The sequence below is a fragment of the Borostomias antarcticus genome (assembly GCF_949987555.1).
Source record: "Borostomias antarcticus genome assembly, chromosome: 3".
Classification (NCBI taxonomy): domain Eukaryota; kingdom Metazoa; phylum Chordata; class Actinopteri; order Stomiiformes; family Stomiidae; genus Borostomias; species Borostomias antarcticus.
Window position 1 is genome coordinate 19,005,426 of NC_140236.1, and position 15,000 is coordinate 19,020,425.

At 51.8% G+C, this 15,000-nt stretch overlaps 1 protein-coding gene across 3 annotated transcripts in view; it reads left to right on the top strand.

Moving 5' to 3' along the window:
• Positions 1-15,000, top strand: part of lamb2 (laminin, beta 2 (laminin S)) — a 130,493-nt gene that overhangs the window by 1,095 nt on the left and 114,398 nt on the right. The window contains exon 1 of one of the 3 annotated variants that reach the window (XM_084461803.1): positions 5,035-5,141. The exons of the other annotated variants lie outside the window; for them this stretch is intronic. Coding sequence (XP_084317929.1) covers positions 5,105-5,141 — 37 coding nt within the window. The 5' untranslated portion in view covers positions 5,035-5,104. Of the gene's footprint in view, positions 1-5,034; positions 5,142-15,000 lie in introns of those variants that run through there. 3 annotated transcript variants of the gene reach the window in all.

Here is a 15,000-nt window from a genome sequence, read left to right on the forward strand (position 1 = left end):
GAGAAAGGGGGAGGGAGAGAGAAAGGGGTAAGTCAGACAGAGATACAGTAGAGAGAGCATACAGTATGAGAACCTCTGTAGTCCGAGGGGGTTAGAATCTTCACACCTGGCAACTCCCGTGCCCAGTTCCTCCCTGATTGGTCGATCAGCAGTTGACTAATGTAACACTCTTAAGTGTGTAACGACCCTCTATAAAGCTGGTTTGACTAATGTAACACTCTTAAGTGTGTAATGACCCTCTATAAAGCTGGTTGGAGGTCATGACCCCTGGGGGCCACAGACAATAGGTTATATAGGTGCCTGTGGCCCTCTCCCTAACCTGCCTGTTAAGCTGTTGGACCCACTGGAGGTCTTCGTGAGTCCAGCGCTGGCATCAGCTCAACCAGGCTGTTAATGAGGGCTCATAAGCTGAGGAAGAGGTCAGCAGGTCAACACACATGCTGCATGTATGCCACACACATGTCACACACACCAGGGCTGTAGCCATGGAGTCAACATTGGGGGGGACCAAATCCTAGCTATGGCGGGTGGACCTCCAACCCTCTAGGGGGTCCGGGGGCATGCCCCCCTGTGAGAAAATGTTTAACATTGTTAATTTAAATACATCAATTTGGCGCACTTTGAGATCAAAATCAAGAAGCCATAGCAATTTAATAATCAGACCACATTTGGTTATGAAAGAGGATGGCAAAGAAGTAGTCATACACAAATCATGGTAAACGAGACGGGACTTTAATACATAATAATCAATATTAAATAGCATCCAGTGTCGTGCCCAGTCTATTTTAATGAAAATACAGGTAACACCCTGACAAACAACTCAATGTGCCAAAGACCACATTTCCATCTACTGTGAAAACTATTCAATACAACGTACTGCGGGACATGAGCCCTTAAAAAATGTCAGTTCTGAAAAAGAAAAATCTGGGGGGAAATGTGCCAGTGGAAGCTGAAATGACTGCAGTTGCTAAAAAGAGCCAGCTGACCATTATCTAATAGAGATCCCTCAGAGATGGCAATCATGCACTCTGAACGAGGCTTCCCCTCTGACACTTAACAGCTGCCACACACCAGGGCAGAGGGCCTGGACATCTCACTGGTCTAATATATCTCCCACCCTCTGAGCACAGCGCAAAACACAACAGCGTTCAAGTTTTATTTTTAATGACAAGTCAAAACCTTTGATAACCAGTGGCGTCTGGTGGGTCCTAGAACCGGGTAAGCCAGGACCAACGAAACGCGCGCAGCGCGCACAATTTTTTGGGGGGTGCACTTTCAAAGCATGCCCTAATGGGAGGTTTTACAGCACCAGAAGGGCGCTGAGCAGTGGCATTTTTATATGTAAAAACATACAGGAAAACTACAGTAGCCTAAGCTACTGATGTTTTTTAACACGTCAACAAAGGCCAATAATTTGACAGTGAGCGAATAAGAGGGCAATATTTAGGCCGAAACAAGCAAGCTTTTAGGTACACTCTAAATAAACTACAGAACCATATGACAACTAGCTAGCTAGGTCTAACCGGCAACTCATAGCTAGCTACTGTGGCTTCTAAAGAACAAATAATTAAGAAAACAAGCAGTGGGAGTTTGGATAGTAAGATAATGTGACAGGGGAGCTTCCATACATTAGTTTGTCAAGTTATACAGTTTGTCGGGAGCGTAACTTGAATACTCACGTGCACCACTGCAATGGACATCTTCTCATAGCTAAAAGCAGCTAACGTGTAGTAGCTAGCTAGCTAACTTTACCATTCCTTGCTTGACCGCTAAAGTAAACAAGAATTACAAACCACTTATAGACATATACATATAATGAGTCTAGATGTAATACAAGCTACTGCTTACTAACCTGTAAATATGAAAATAAATGAGTGGACAGTTCACTCAGGCACAGCTGTTTTCAGTCTCAAACGTCAAGCGTCCTGTGGTACAACAATGGCGACGGAGCCTAAGATGCCCGCTAGTGTCCTGTAGGCTAGTTGTAACTACATAGTAATAAAACAGCATTACAAAGCATGAAGAATAAATAGCCTAGCCTTAATATTTTTGTTATGTTTAGTTATAATTATGATGATTGCATCATTTTGGATGGTGGTATGTGATTGTCTAATGTAAAATAGCAATGAAAAAACATATTTTTTGTGTTTTTTTGTTAAAATATCAGTTATATATTGGGGGGGAAATTTTGGGCATATCTGAACATTTGGGGGGACTTGTCCCCCTCAATGTATATGGTGACTACGGCCCTGACACACACACACTCTCACACACACACACAGAGGGAGGGTTTCATGGGCCTCATTTAGTAAGCGACCGTACAACAGAAAACTGGGCGTACGGTCATTTCCTTTTTTTTATTATGATGTTTTATTTTGTACATTTTATTTTTAAAAATTGTACACAAAGGCCGTGAAACCCTCCCTCTAACCCTCCCCTTCCAAAATATATACATTATAAAAGACGATATATATATATATACAGTGGTGGCCAAAATTATTAGAACACCTGATGGATCTGAAAATATTGACCTTTTTTGCCTCCAAAACATGATTTCATTCCATAATGTTCATGAAACATGCAGATGGTTGCTCTGAGCACAACAAATATCAGATGAAGTGAGTCCTACTGTTTTTATCCACTTTTAACTTTAAAGGACAATGCTCGTTTTTGACAACCTGGACCTTATTTACGACATATTATAAGATGTTTGACTCAAGAGATCACTTTGGTGTAGTTCGGAGGCATGTAAAAGAAATTTAAAATCCAGCGCAAGCCAGTATATCCATGTAATGGCGGTGGTCGGGGCACCGAGAATACAGTTTCTAAAAATCTATTTTCGGCCGCTAAACGGTTGTTTTCATCAATCTGATTTTATGAATCGACAGTTGTGATTCCCCAAAGCGAGGCCTTGTTGTGGTTTTCAAATACGTGGTCTTTAGCCTCTGTAATATGATCTTTAAACGCCTTTCCCCACTTGCTCCAGCACGCATGCGCACAGGCCAGCGCGCAGACTGGCTATTCTCCGTCTGTAGGCTACACTCGCGGCTCACATTCTCTACTCTACGATCGGATTGTTGGTGCCTAGAATATTGTGTGCAATAGGGCTGAATATTTGTCAGATTTAGAGGATCTAGAAAATGAATTAGAATATGACGGACGTCCATATCGTTTTGAGCCAGAGTATACGGACGAAGAGCTCCTTGAAAGGAGGGTGAGGAGACGGAGAAAATGTCCGGTGCTGATGGAGGTGCTGATGTCCGGTGCTGATGGGCCGGTGCTGATGGGCCGGTGCTGATGGAGCCGGTGCTGATGCCCAGGTTCACGTGGTGCTTCCTATCAGACATGGTTCTTGGATAGACTACACAATTAAACAAGGAAGCTGCCCAGCTCACAAGCTGTCTGATTGTGAGAATTTACTTGTATGAACTACCATTTCAAATAAAATTGTAAAATGTGAGATTGCTTTCCGGGATATTTCCATGGAGAGGAAGAGTTGTTATTGGACGAGAGTCGGAGAAACTTCTATCTCCAATGGCGTAAACTACAGGGGCAAGGCCCGAATATGAAGGGGCATGATATTTAAATGGCGATTGTTTTCATCCGCCACATTTATCAACGGCCGATCATTCGTATGATGGGATTGCCGGCAGACGAATGTGGGATAGTTCTGACGAGGACCCTGTCGCACCATCACTTTTGATCAGATCTGTGCTCCATTGAAAAATGAGGGCCAGAGTAAATATTAATGGGGGCACTGTGCTCAGTGAGTATTAATGGGGGCACTGTGCTCAGTGAGTATTAATGGCGGCACTGTGCTCAGTGAGTATTAATGGGGGCACTGTGCTCAGTGAGTATTAATGGGGGTACTGTGCTCAGTGTTCCCCTTGGGATCTCAAACAGAAAACGATTGTTCCACTGTTATTGATGCTGGCAAGCACCCTGAATCAGGCCAGCCCAGCCTGGCTCCGTCCATGGCAACACCAGACCCCTGGAGACAGAGCTGAGGTTCCAGGCCTGAGGTCTGGGCTTAGGTTCCATAGTGGGAACAAGCAGGTTTTCATTGGACACCATGATGACTTATAATAAGACACCATGAGGACTTATAATAGGACAGCATGAGGACTTATAATAGGACATCATAAGGACTCATAATAGGACACCATGAAGACATTATAATAGGACAGCATGGGCTGTTGTCCCAGTGAAATCTTCATCTTAGTGCTGAACGGGTGTGTGGGTTCTGGACTAGGCTCACTGTGCAGTCAGGGGAGAATATGCCCTCTAGTCTCGGACTTAACGGTGTCCTTGACATTTAGACCTGAACGTTTACTGCCATGATGCGCTGGCTGTAAATGTTTGTCAATATCATTGAATCAACCACTAAACCTTCACTGCCGTGTTAGTCCAGATCTCAGGTCCACCTGGGTGTCTGTCTCCATGACAACACGCTGTTTCTAGGGAGACCCCGCCCCGAGGGTGACCCTGCAGGGCCACACCAGGGTAGATGGACCCATAAGAGCAGAGGAGCAGGAGGAGGAGAGGGGGGAGGAGGAGGGGAGGGAGAGGAGGAGAGGACAGGAGAGAAAAGAGGAGGGGAGGCACTGGTGTTTGTCTCCGTCATCAGTCAGCACCACTGAAAGGGGGTAGTAGTGAAAGGGGGTAGTAGTGTAAGGGGGTAATAGTGTAAGGGGGTAGTAGTGAACGGGGGTAGTAGTGTAAGGGGGTAATAGTGTAAGGGGGTAGTAGTGAACGGGGGTAGTAGTGAATGGGGGTAGTAGTGAACAGGGTAGGGCTGCTCGATTAATCGGATTTTAATCTAGATTAAGATTTGGGCTGTCAACGATCATTAAAACAAAATAATCGCCATAAAACGATTTTGCACAAATCAAGTGCACCCTACACTGCAGAGCTATACTGTGCTTGACCACTCCCCCACCCCCCAAAGCCCCAAAACAAACACTTTAGTTCAAAGCTATACGAGTTGTCAAGCGAGGCGCACGCATGCTCCTCTCGAACAAAACACGACAAGAAGAAGATTATGGCAGCAGAAAGACGCTGGTGGACAAGAGAGCTAAAACAACGTTAGTGGTGTGGAAACACTATGGGTTCGCGGAGACATATTTGGACCAAGTTGACAGGTGTGTAAAATTTGCTAGGCAGTCGTAGCTGCCCCTCAAAGTAGCCCTTCTCAGTCCCGTTGTCGCACTCCGCTCGCTCATGCCAGACAACAGTCCTTTGCCGGTCCATTCACTTTGCCATCAAAATAAATCGGTGTTGTCCTAGTTAGGAGAGACGCTCATATTTACAAGTGTCAGATAAACATGAAACTTCACTTACCTAAGCAAAGGGGTCTATTTTAACAAATGCTGGGTTTTGAAGCCTCGGCGCTACCATTAAATAACTTATTTAGACGCGTTCTGTCCTAGTGAAATTATTTTTCCGAGGTAGTCTTCTTCTGTGGTGGTGGCGGTGCTTTGAAGCTTCCTTATTTATCAGTTTTGGCACTTTTATTTATTTATTTATCAAGGTCAAGGTTCACAACTTGTCTCCCATGGGAGAAATGCATCTAATCCAAAGAACATTGTTAAAAAGAAAAGCCTCTGTCAACATGTAATAAATTAATTGTTATCAAAGTCAATGTATAATTTGATATGTTAAGAAAATGTAAAAACTTTTGATTAATTTTTTTTTTAAATGAATAATCGTGTTAAATAATCGTAATCTCAATATCAATCAAAATAATCGTGATTATGATTTTTGCCATAATCGAGCAGCCCTAGAACAGGGGTAGTAGAGAACGGGGGTAGTAGTGTAAGGGGTAGTAGTGAACGGGGGTAGTAGTGTAAGGAGGTAGTAGTGTGAGGGGGTAGTAGTGAAAGGGGGTAGTAGTGAAAGGGGATAGTAGTGAACGGGGGTAGTAGTGAACGGAGGTAATAGTGTAAGGGGGTAGTAGTGAATGGGGGTAGTAGTGTAAGGGGGTAGTAGTGAACGGGGGTAGTAGTGAACAGGGGTAGTAGTGAATGGGGGTAGTAGTGAACGGGGGTAATAGTGTAAGGGGGTAGTAGTGAACGGGGGTAGTAGTGTAAGGGGGTAGTAGTGAACGGGGGTAATAGTGTAAGGGGTAGTAGTGAACGGGGGTAGTAGTGTAAGGGGGTAGTAGTGAACAGGGGTAGTAGTGTAAGGAGGTAGTAGTGAACGGGGGTAGTAGTGAACAGTGGTAGTAGTGAATGGGGGTAGTAGTGAACGGGGGTAAAAGTGTAAGGGGGTAGTAGTGAACGGGGGTAGTAGTGTAAGGGGGTAGTAGTGAACGGGGGTAGTAGTGTAAGGGGGTAGTAGTGAACGGGGTAGTAGTGTAAGGGGGTAGTAGTGTAAGGGATAATAGACTGTAGTGTTGTTGTTCTCAATCCTGGGTGAAAGGCAGAGCTGTGCAGCTCACATGAAAGAGACAGGAGCTCAAATACTCCGCTGGCCTGACTTCTGAACACTCCTCTCCTCAGAAGTGTGTGTTATTGTGTGTGTGTGTGTGTGTGTGTGTGTGTGTGTGTGTGTGTGTGTGTGTGTGTGTGTGTGTGAGTGTGAGAGCATGCATGTATGTGTGCTTGTGTGTGTGTTTGTGTCTGCATGTGTGTGTTTGTGTGTGCAAGTTTGTGTGTGTGTGTGTGTATGTGTGTATGTGTGTGTGCGTGTGTGTGTGTATGTGTGTGTTTGTGTGTGTGTGTGTGTGTGTGTGTGTGTGTGAGGGCAGGTGAGGAACAGGCGCAGGCTGGTGCCTGAGGGGGGGATTTGGGAGTTGTGTGTTTTCCTGAGCTGCTGTTAGAGAGACTCCGGAACTCTGTGGGTTCTACAACAATGAAGCGATAAGACCCACCTACCAGAACCAAAGAGAGAGAGAGAGAGAGAGAACGCAATAAAGAGGGAGAGCAAGGGGAAGAGGACAAGAGAATGAGAGGGGTGGGAGGGAAGGAGATGGAGTGAGAGGAGGAGGGAGTGGGACCATGAGAAAGAGAGGGAGAGAGAAAGAAAGAGGGAGAGGGTCAGGGAGAGAGGGGGAGGGGTGAAGGGAAGAGGAACAGGTTTGTTTATATGGAAGAATAGGGATCTGGGTTTCCCTCCCGTAGGCAGGGGGTTTATATGAAGAGAGGAGGGGAGAGAGGAGGAGGAGGAGAGAGGAGGAGGAGGGGAGAGAGGAGAGGAGGGGAGAGAGGAGGGGAGAGAGGAGGAGAGAGAGGAGGAGAGGAGGAGGAGAGGAGGAGGAGAGTGGCAGAGTGTGACTGGCACAAACCTGACCCGAGTCAGGGGACTTTTATTCAGAGCACATGTGAAGTCTGTTGTGAATGATGTAGTAGTAGTAGTAGTCATAGTAGTAGTAGTAGTAGTAGTCATAGTAGTAGTAGTAGTAGTAGTAGTAGTAGAAGTAGTGGTGGTGGTAGTGGTAGTGGTAGTAGTAGTAGTAGTAGTAGTAGTAGTAGTAGAAGTAGCAGCAGTAGTACAGGCTAACATAAGCTAACATTTTTCACTAGGAGCACATGTGCTCCTAAATGAAAAAATTTAGGAGCACAGAAAGAAATTAAGAAGCGCAACGGAAATTTTTAAATAACAGATTTTTATTAGCAACACACACATTAGGCCTACTGCCAACAACAATAAACAATAACCTGCTCACCATAGGAGCTCTCATCCTCTTCTACTATACTATTCCCACACACTTCATCATGTGCATCGGTCCTAATGAAGACTATACTATTCCCACACACTTCATCATGTGCATCGGTCCTAATGAAGACTATACTATTCCCACACACTTCATCATGTGCATTGGTCCTATTGAAGACTATAGCCTACTATTCCCACACACTTCATCATGTGCATTGGTCCTAATGAAGACTATAGTGTGATGGTTTGGTTAGGGACCCAGGTGCAACAGGAAAGGAGGAGGCAAGGGACGGTAAAGCCCGGAGGGGCGATTTAATAAGATAACACAAAGGGGGAGCCACAAAAGAGGATGCCAAAAAATATAATAGGATAGAAATAATAGGAGCCACTCAAACTGCCACTAAATAATAATAAATGTCCTTGGCTCAAGGGAGCCGGAGGGATCGGGAGGTGGAGCAGGGTGAGGGCTCTGCTAGCTGGTACACTCAGCAGAGGGGGTCCGGGAAACTGGAGAGACGAGGAGGAGAGGCAGGGTGAGTGATGGTAATCACGAGCAGGAAACGAGAAAAAGCACTACAAAAATACAGGTAAGTAATGTCGTAGGCTAGGCTATACTTTACCACATATGTTATGGTAAGATCTGGCGATGAGTGGAGTGTAGACCAGGTTCTTGTAGGGGTTGAAGGTGATTGCAGAACGAGGGACAGGTGTGGTGATGATGAATTGGAAACCGGTGAGTAGGGCCGCGCCCGCGTCATCGTCGGAGACGAGCGCGCCGTTCTTGTCGTTGCGCACGGGCCGATGTGCTGGGCATGTCGGGATCCGACTCTTCGTCACCGGAGTGGGAGGAGACTGCCGAGTCCGCGGAGCTGGCCGGAGACGGGGAACGCCCGGTAGTGGGGGGAAACTCCGGAGAGTCAGAGCGTTGCATGCCTGGGCCGATGCGACGTGCGGTAGAGCGCGTAGGACGCCCCGAGCGCGGAGCGGGCCCAGAGGGGAGAGAGGGAGGCGGTTGTGGAGGCGAGGGCATGCGAGCCGTAACAGGACCCCCCCCCCCGAGGGGAGCCACCTGGCGACCGACCGGGGGCGTCAGGATGGGCCCGGTAGAAGTCCCGGAGGAGAGACGGGTCCATGATGAGCTGCCTGGAGATCCAGCTGCACTCCTCGGGGCCGTACCCCTCCCAATCCGCGAGGTATTGGAATCCCCGACCCCGGCGGCACACCTTCAGCAGCCGCCGAACCGTCCACTGGGGATGCCCGTCGACCATCTGGGGAGGCGGAGGAGCTGGGGCAGAAGGCATGAGGGGACTCGAGGAGACAGGTTTGACCTTGGACACGTGGAACACAGGGTGTACCCGCATGGAAGCAGGGAGCTTAAGGCGTACCGCAGCTGGGTTCAGGACACGGTTGATCTCGAAGGGCCCAACGAAGCGCGGAGCCAGCTTCCTGGAGGGGACCTGGAGCGGAAGGTCAGCGGTGGAGAGGTAGACTCGTTGACCGGGCCGGTACGCCGGAGCAGGAGTGCGGCGGCGGTTGGCCCAGCGGCAGGAGCGCTCGTTGGAGCGGAGCAGGGCCCTGCGGACCTCCCTCCAGACACGGCGACAGCGGCGGAGGTGGGCCTGGACGGAGGGGACGGAGGCCTCCGACTCCTGGAGAGAGAACAGCGGGGGCTGGTACCCGAGGGATGACTCGAACGGAGACCTGCCAGTGGCAGCGCTGGTCTGGGCATTGAGGGAGTATTCGACCCAGGGCAGGTCCTTGCTCCAGGAGGTGGGGTGGAGAGCCGACACACAGCGGAGAGCGGACTCCAGGCTCTGGTTGGCCCGTTCGGCCTGGCCGTTGGTCTGCGGGTGGTAGCCAGAGGAGAGGCTGATGGTGGCGCCTATCTCCCTGCAGAAGGCCCTCCAGACCTGGGAGGTGAATTGAGGCCCACGGTCCGAGACAATGTCCCTGGGGAGGCCGTGGAGCCGGTAGACGTGCTGGACGAGGAGCTCGGCGGTCTCCGCAGAGGACGGGAGCTTGGGGAGTGCCACCAGGTGGACCGCCTTGGAGAACCGGTCCACCACGGTGAGGATGACCGTGTTGCCCCTGGAGGGGGGAAGACCGGTGATGAAGTCCAGGGCGATGTGGGACCAGGGACGGCTGGGGACCGGGAGAGGACGCAGGAGGCCAGCCGGGGGCTGGTGGGACGCCTTGCTGTGGGAGCAGACGGGACAGGCGACAACAAACTCCCGGACGTCGGACCTCATGGAGGGCCACCAGAACCTTCGGCTCAGGAAGGAAAGGGTGCGGTGAACCCCGGGATGGCACGCAAACCGGCTGGCATGGCCCCACTGGAGCACCCGGGACCGGACCGAGTCGGGCACGAAGAGCCGGCGAGGAGGGACGTTGGCCGGACTGGGATGGGCGCGTTGGGCCTGCCTCACCACTGCCTCGATGTTCATGGTAATCACCCCTATGACACGTGAGGCCGGCAGGATGGTCTCAGGCTCTGCGGGGGGCGCCTCGGGCGCGTGGAGGCGGGACAGCGCGTCGGCCTTGGCGTTGCGGGAGCTGGGCCGGAAGGTGAGGGTAAAATCGAACCTCCCGAGGAACTGTGACCACCGCGCCTGGCAAGAGTTGAGGCGCTTGGCCGCCCGGATGAAGGTCAGGTTCTTGTGGTCCGACCAGACGAGGGTGGTGTGTTCCGCGCCCTCAAGCCAGTAGCGCCACTCCTCCAAGGCCCCCACCACCGCCAACAACTCCCTGTTCCCGATGTCGTAATTGACCTCAGCTGGGGTGAACCGGCGGGAGAGGAAGGCACAGGGGTGCAACTTCTGGTCCTCCACTGACCGCTGGGACAGAACAGCACCGATGCCTGTGTCCGATGCGTCCACCTCGACCACAAACTGCCTGGAGGGGTCAGGATGGAGAAGGACCGGAGCGGTGGTGAAGTGCTCCTTGAGCGCGGAAAAGGCGGCGCTGGCAGCCGGTGTCCAGACGAACGGACGCAGGGATGAGGTGAGGTGGGTGAGGGGAGCTGCTACCCGGCTGTAGTCCCGTATGAAACGGCGGTAAAAGTTAGCGAAGCCAAGGAAGCTCTGGAGTTGCCTCCGGGTAGTGGGTTGAGGCCATTCGACCACGGTCTTGATTTTGCGGGGGTCGGGTCGCGTCAGGCCTCCCTCCACAATGAGCCCCAGGAACTCCACTGACGAGGAGTGAAAGGTGCACTTCTCCGCCTTAATGTACAGGCGGTTCTCCCGGAGACGCTGGATGACCATGCGGACGTGTTGGACGTGCTCCTCAGCGCTCCTGGAGAATACAAGGATGTCGTCCAGGTAGAGGACCACAAACACGTCCAGCATGTCCCTGAGCACGTCGTTCATAAGGGCCTGGAAGACGGCGGGGGCGTTGGTGAGGCCGAAGGGCATGACGAGGTACTCGTAGTGGCCATGGGAGGTCTTGAAGGCGGTCTTCCATTCGTCCCCCTCACGGATACGCACCAGGTGATAAGCGTTTCTGAGGTCCAACTTGGTGAAGATGGTGGCACTGATGAGGGGTTCAAAGTTGGAGCTCATGAGGGGGAGTGGGTATTTGTTCTTCACCGTGATGTTGTTGAGCAGCCTGTAGTCGATGCACGGCCTCAGATCTCCTCCCTTCTTCTTTACAAAGAAGAACCCCGCTGCCACCTGGGATCGAGATGGTCGGAGGAGACCCTCGGCCAAGCACTCGGAGATGTAGGTGTCCATGGCTGCTTTCTCTGGGAGGGAGAGGTTGTAGAGACGACTGGCTGGGAGAGGGGCGCCAGGGTGGAGCTCGATGGCGCAGTCGTAGGGTCGATGAGGGGGGAGTGTGCGGGCGCGCTCCTTACTGAAGGCCTCTCCGAGGTCGTGGTACATCGAAGGGACCGTGGAGAGGTCCGGAGGAGCGGGACGGGGCCGGTCAACCCGAGTGGACTGAGCAGCTCGGAGGCAGCGGGCGTGGCAGGTGGTGCTCCAGCTGAGGATGTGCCCCGAGCTCCAGCAGACATGAGGGGTGTGGAGTTCCAGCCAGGGCCTCCCTAGGATGAATGGAGCGTCGGGAGAGTGGATGACGAAGGGGCAGACGTCCTCCACGTGGTTTCCCGAGACCGTGAGGGTGAGGGGCAGGGTCCGGTGCGTGATGGGGCCCATGGGATGGCCATCCAGGGCGAAAGCCAAGAGGGGCCTCTCCAGAGGGGAGAGAGGGAGCGCCGCTTTGTGGGCGAACTGGACGTCCACGAAGTTCTCGTCGGCACCGGAGTCGATGAGGGCAGGGACGGAGAGCGTGTGCCCCTGCCAGGCGAGGGTGACAGTGAACCTGGCGGCACGGGTCCGGGATTGGGGATGGATGAGCCGGCTTACCCGGTACCCCCTGGCGAGTGAGCCTACTCTTTTTGCCGCCCTGGGAGGCGCAGAGGGACAGGAGTCGACGGCGTGCGCTGGGCTAGCGCAGTATATGCACAGTCCGTTCAGACTCCGGTGCTCACGCTCTGCAGGGGTCAGTCGGGTCCGGCCCAGTTGCATGGATTCCTCTCCAGCGGTGTTTGGGGGGGCGAGGGAGGCCGGAACAGGCCGAGAGAGACCGGTAGAGGGAGGTGGAGACGGTCTGGGTGCGCTGTGGTGTTGGTGCGCCCGCTCGCGCCTGCGTTCCCGGTCGCGCTCGTCTATGGCTATGGAGAGGAAGACGAGTTGGTTCAGGGTCGCTGGTCTGTCTCTTCCAGACAGGCTGTCCTTCATGGCGTCCCCCAGGCCCCGTCGGAAGGCGCTGTACAGTGCAGACTCGTTCCAGGAGCAACGGGCAGCGAGGATGCGGAACTCCGTGGCGTAGTCCGCTACTGAGCTGGAACCCTGGGTGAGGGCGGAGAGAGCAGCGTCCGCGTCCTGTCCATGGACGTCGTGGGCAAACACGGTCCTGAATTCTGTCACTAAGGCAGTGTAGTCCTGCATGTAAGCAGCTGGGCCCTCGCGACCCGCCATGACCCAACGGCGAGCCCGTCCCGTGGTGAGGTTGGCGATGTAGGCTATACGAGCAGACGCAGTGGAGTACATACTTGGCTGGAGATCAAACACGTACTCACACTGCATGAGGAACTCCCGGCAGAGGGTGAACGTCCCGTCGTAGGGGGCCGGGGAGGCGAGATGGGGCTCCCGGTTTGGTGGAGCGGTGGGGTTCAGGAACGGAGCCAGGCGGGCACTGAGCGCGGTGACCTGGTCGGACAGGGTGCAGACAAGAGTAGCGAGGCCCCTCAGTCGCTCGTCCTGGGCTTGCTGTTGGGCGGATACCTGCTGCAGTTGCTCAGCTTGGGTCTGTTGGAGGGCTTGGAGTAGTCCGGGAGGTGCAGGTCTCTCCTCCATGTTGGCTGGGTCCAAACAGGCCAGATCTTACTGTGATGGTTTGGTTAGGGACCCAGGCGCAACAGGAAAGGAGGAGGCAAGGGACGGTAAAGCCCGGAGGGGCGATTTAATAAGATAACACAAAGGGGGAGCCACAAAAGAGGATGCCAAAAAATATAATAGGATAGAAATAATAGGAGCCACTAAACTGCCACTAAATAATAATAAATGTCCTTGGCTCAAGGGAGCCGGAGGGATCGGGAGGTGGAGCAGGGTGAGGGCTCTGCTAGCTGGTACACTCAGCAGAGGGGGTCCGGGAAACTGGAGAGACGAGGAGGAGAGGCAGGGTGAGTGATGGTAATCACGAGCAGGAAACGAGAAAAAGCACTACAAAAATACAGGTAAGTAATGTCGTAGGCTAGGCTATACTTTACCACATATGTTATGGTAAGATCTGGCGATGAGTGGAGTGTAGACCAGGTTCTTGTAGGGGTTGAAGGTGATTGCAGAAGGAGGGACAGGTGTGGTGATGATGAATTGGAAACCGGTGAGTAGGGCCGCGCCCGCATCATCGTCGGAGACGAGCGCGCCGTTCTTGTCGTTGCGCACGGGCCGATGCGCTGGGCATGTCGGGATCCGACTCTTCGTCACTGGAGTGGGAGGAGACTGCCGAGTCCGCGGAGCTGGCCGGAGACGGGGAACGCCCGGTAGTGGGGGGAAACTCCGGAGAGTCAGAGCGTTGCATGCCTGGGCCGATGCGACGTTCGGTAGAGCGCGTAGGACGCCCCGAGCGCGCAGCGGGCCCAGAGGGGAGAGAGGGAGGCGGTTGTGGAGGCGAGGGCATGCGAGCCGTAACATAAAGCCTACTATTCCCACACACTTCATCAAGTGCATTGGTCCTAATGAAGACTTTACTATTCCCACACTTCATCATGTGCATTGGTCCTAATGAAGACCATACTATTCCCACACACTGCATCATATTCATTGGTTCTAATGAATACTATGGCCCAATCCCAATACCCCCCCCTTAGCCCTAGCCCTTGGCCCTACCCCTACATTTTACGTGTTCACGCGTAGGGTAGTGTGTCCCATTCCTTTTAGCTTCTAGGGCTAGGGAGCATATCGACGGCTAGTGGACGTTCAAACAGTCCTCCAAAACGAGGGTTTTCAGATGCTGACTTGAAACCGAGGGGTAGATGAAAATACACACAATGCTTTGCGAACTTAGGCAGGGATATGAAATAGCTGCTGGTGCCGTGAAGAAACGTGGGAAGAAAGCCCAATATCTTCGCAAATAATCATAAAAAAAAATTAAAATCCGTGGAAAAGCTTAGTTTAATGTAGATGCAAAGGAACATGTCATTGGATCGTTATGACACGCATTTCAGGAAAACGATTTTTACGATGTCGGCATTTCATTGCGTTCTGATGTGGATCCAGTTACTGGTAGGCTACGGTGCAATGTTGAATCTAATCGAATCAATAGATTTTTGAGTGACAGTTGATTTGACTCCCCCGGGCCTCACCGAATTCCTCTCTTTCCTTGGTTCCACTTTGCCTGGCAAAATAAATTGAATGGGCTTCATTTTGTTAACGTTACTGGCAGGGGCATTCGGTGTCTGCACAGTCGTTTTGGAGTGAGGGCAGCTGAGCTGTCATCGCGCGTCATCACAAGAGTTCTGCGCGTTGCAGGTTGCAGTCGTGGGACACGTTCTGCGCGTTGCAGGTTGCAGGTGCGCGAAACTTTGACTAGTTTGATCCAATTTGCATGGATTTATTTTAGGCAAAAAATGCGAGTGAAATAGTTGAAAACAGTACTCGCACAGTGTGCTCCTAAATGTTTTTTTCTGATCGCACAAAACTATTTTTAGTCGCAAATGCGAGTAAAATGGTAGCACCTTAGAGCCCTGAGTAGTAGTAGTAGTAGTAGTAATAGTAGTAGTAGTAGTAGTAGCAGTAGTAGTATTAGTAGTAGTAGTAATAGTAGTAGCGGTAGTAGTAGTAGTAG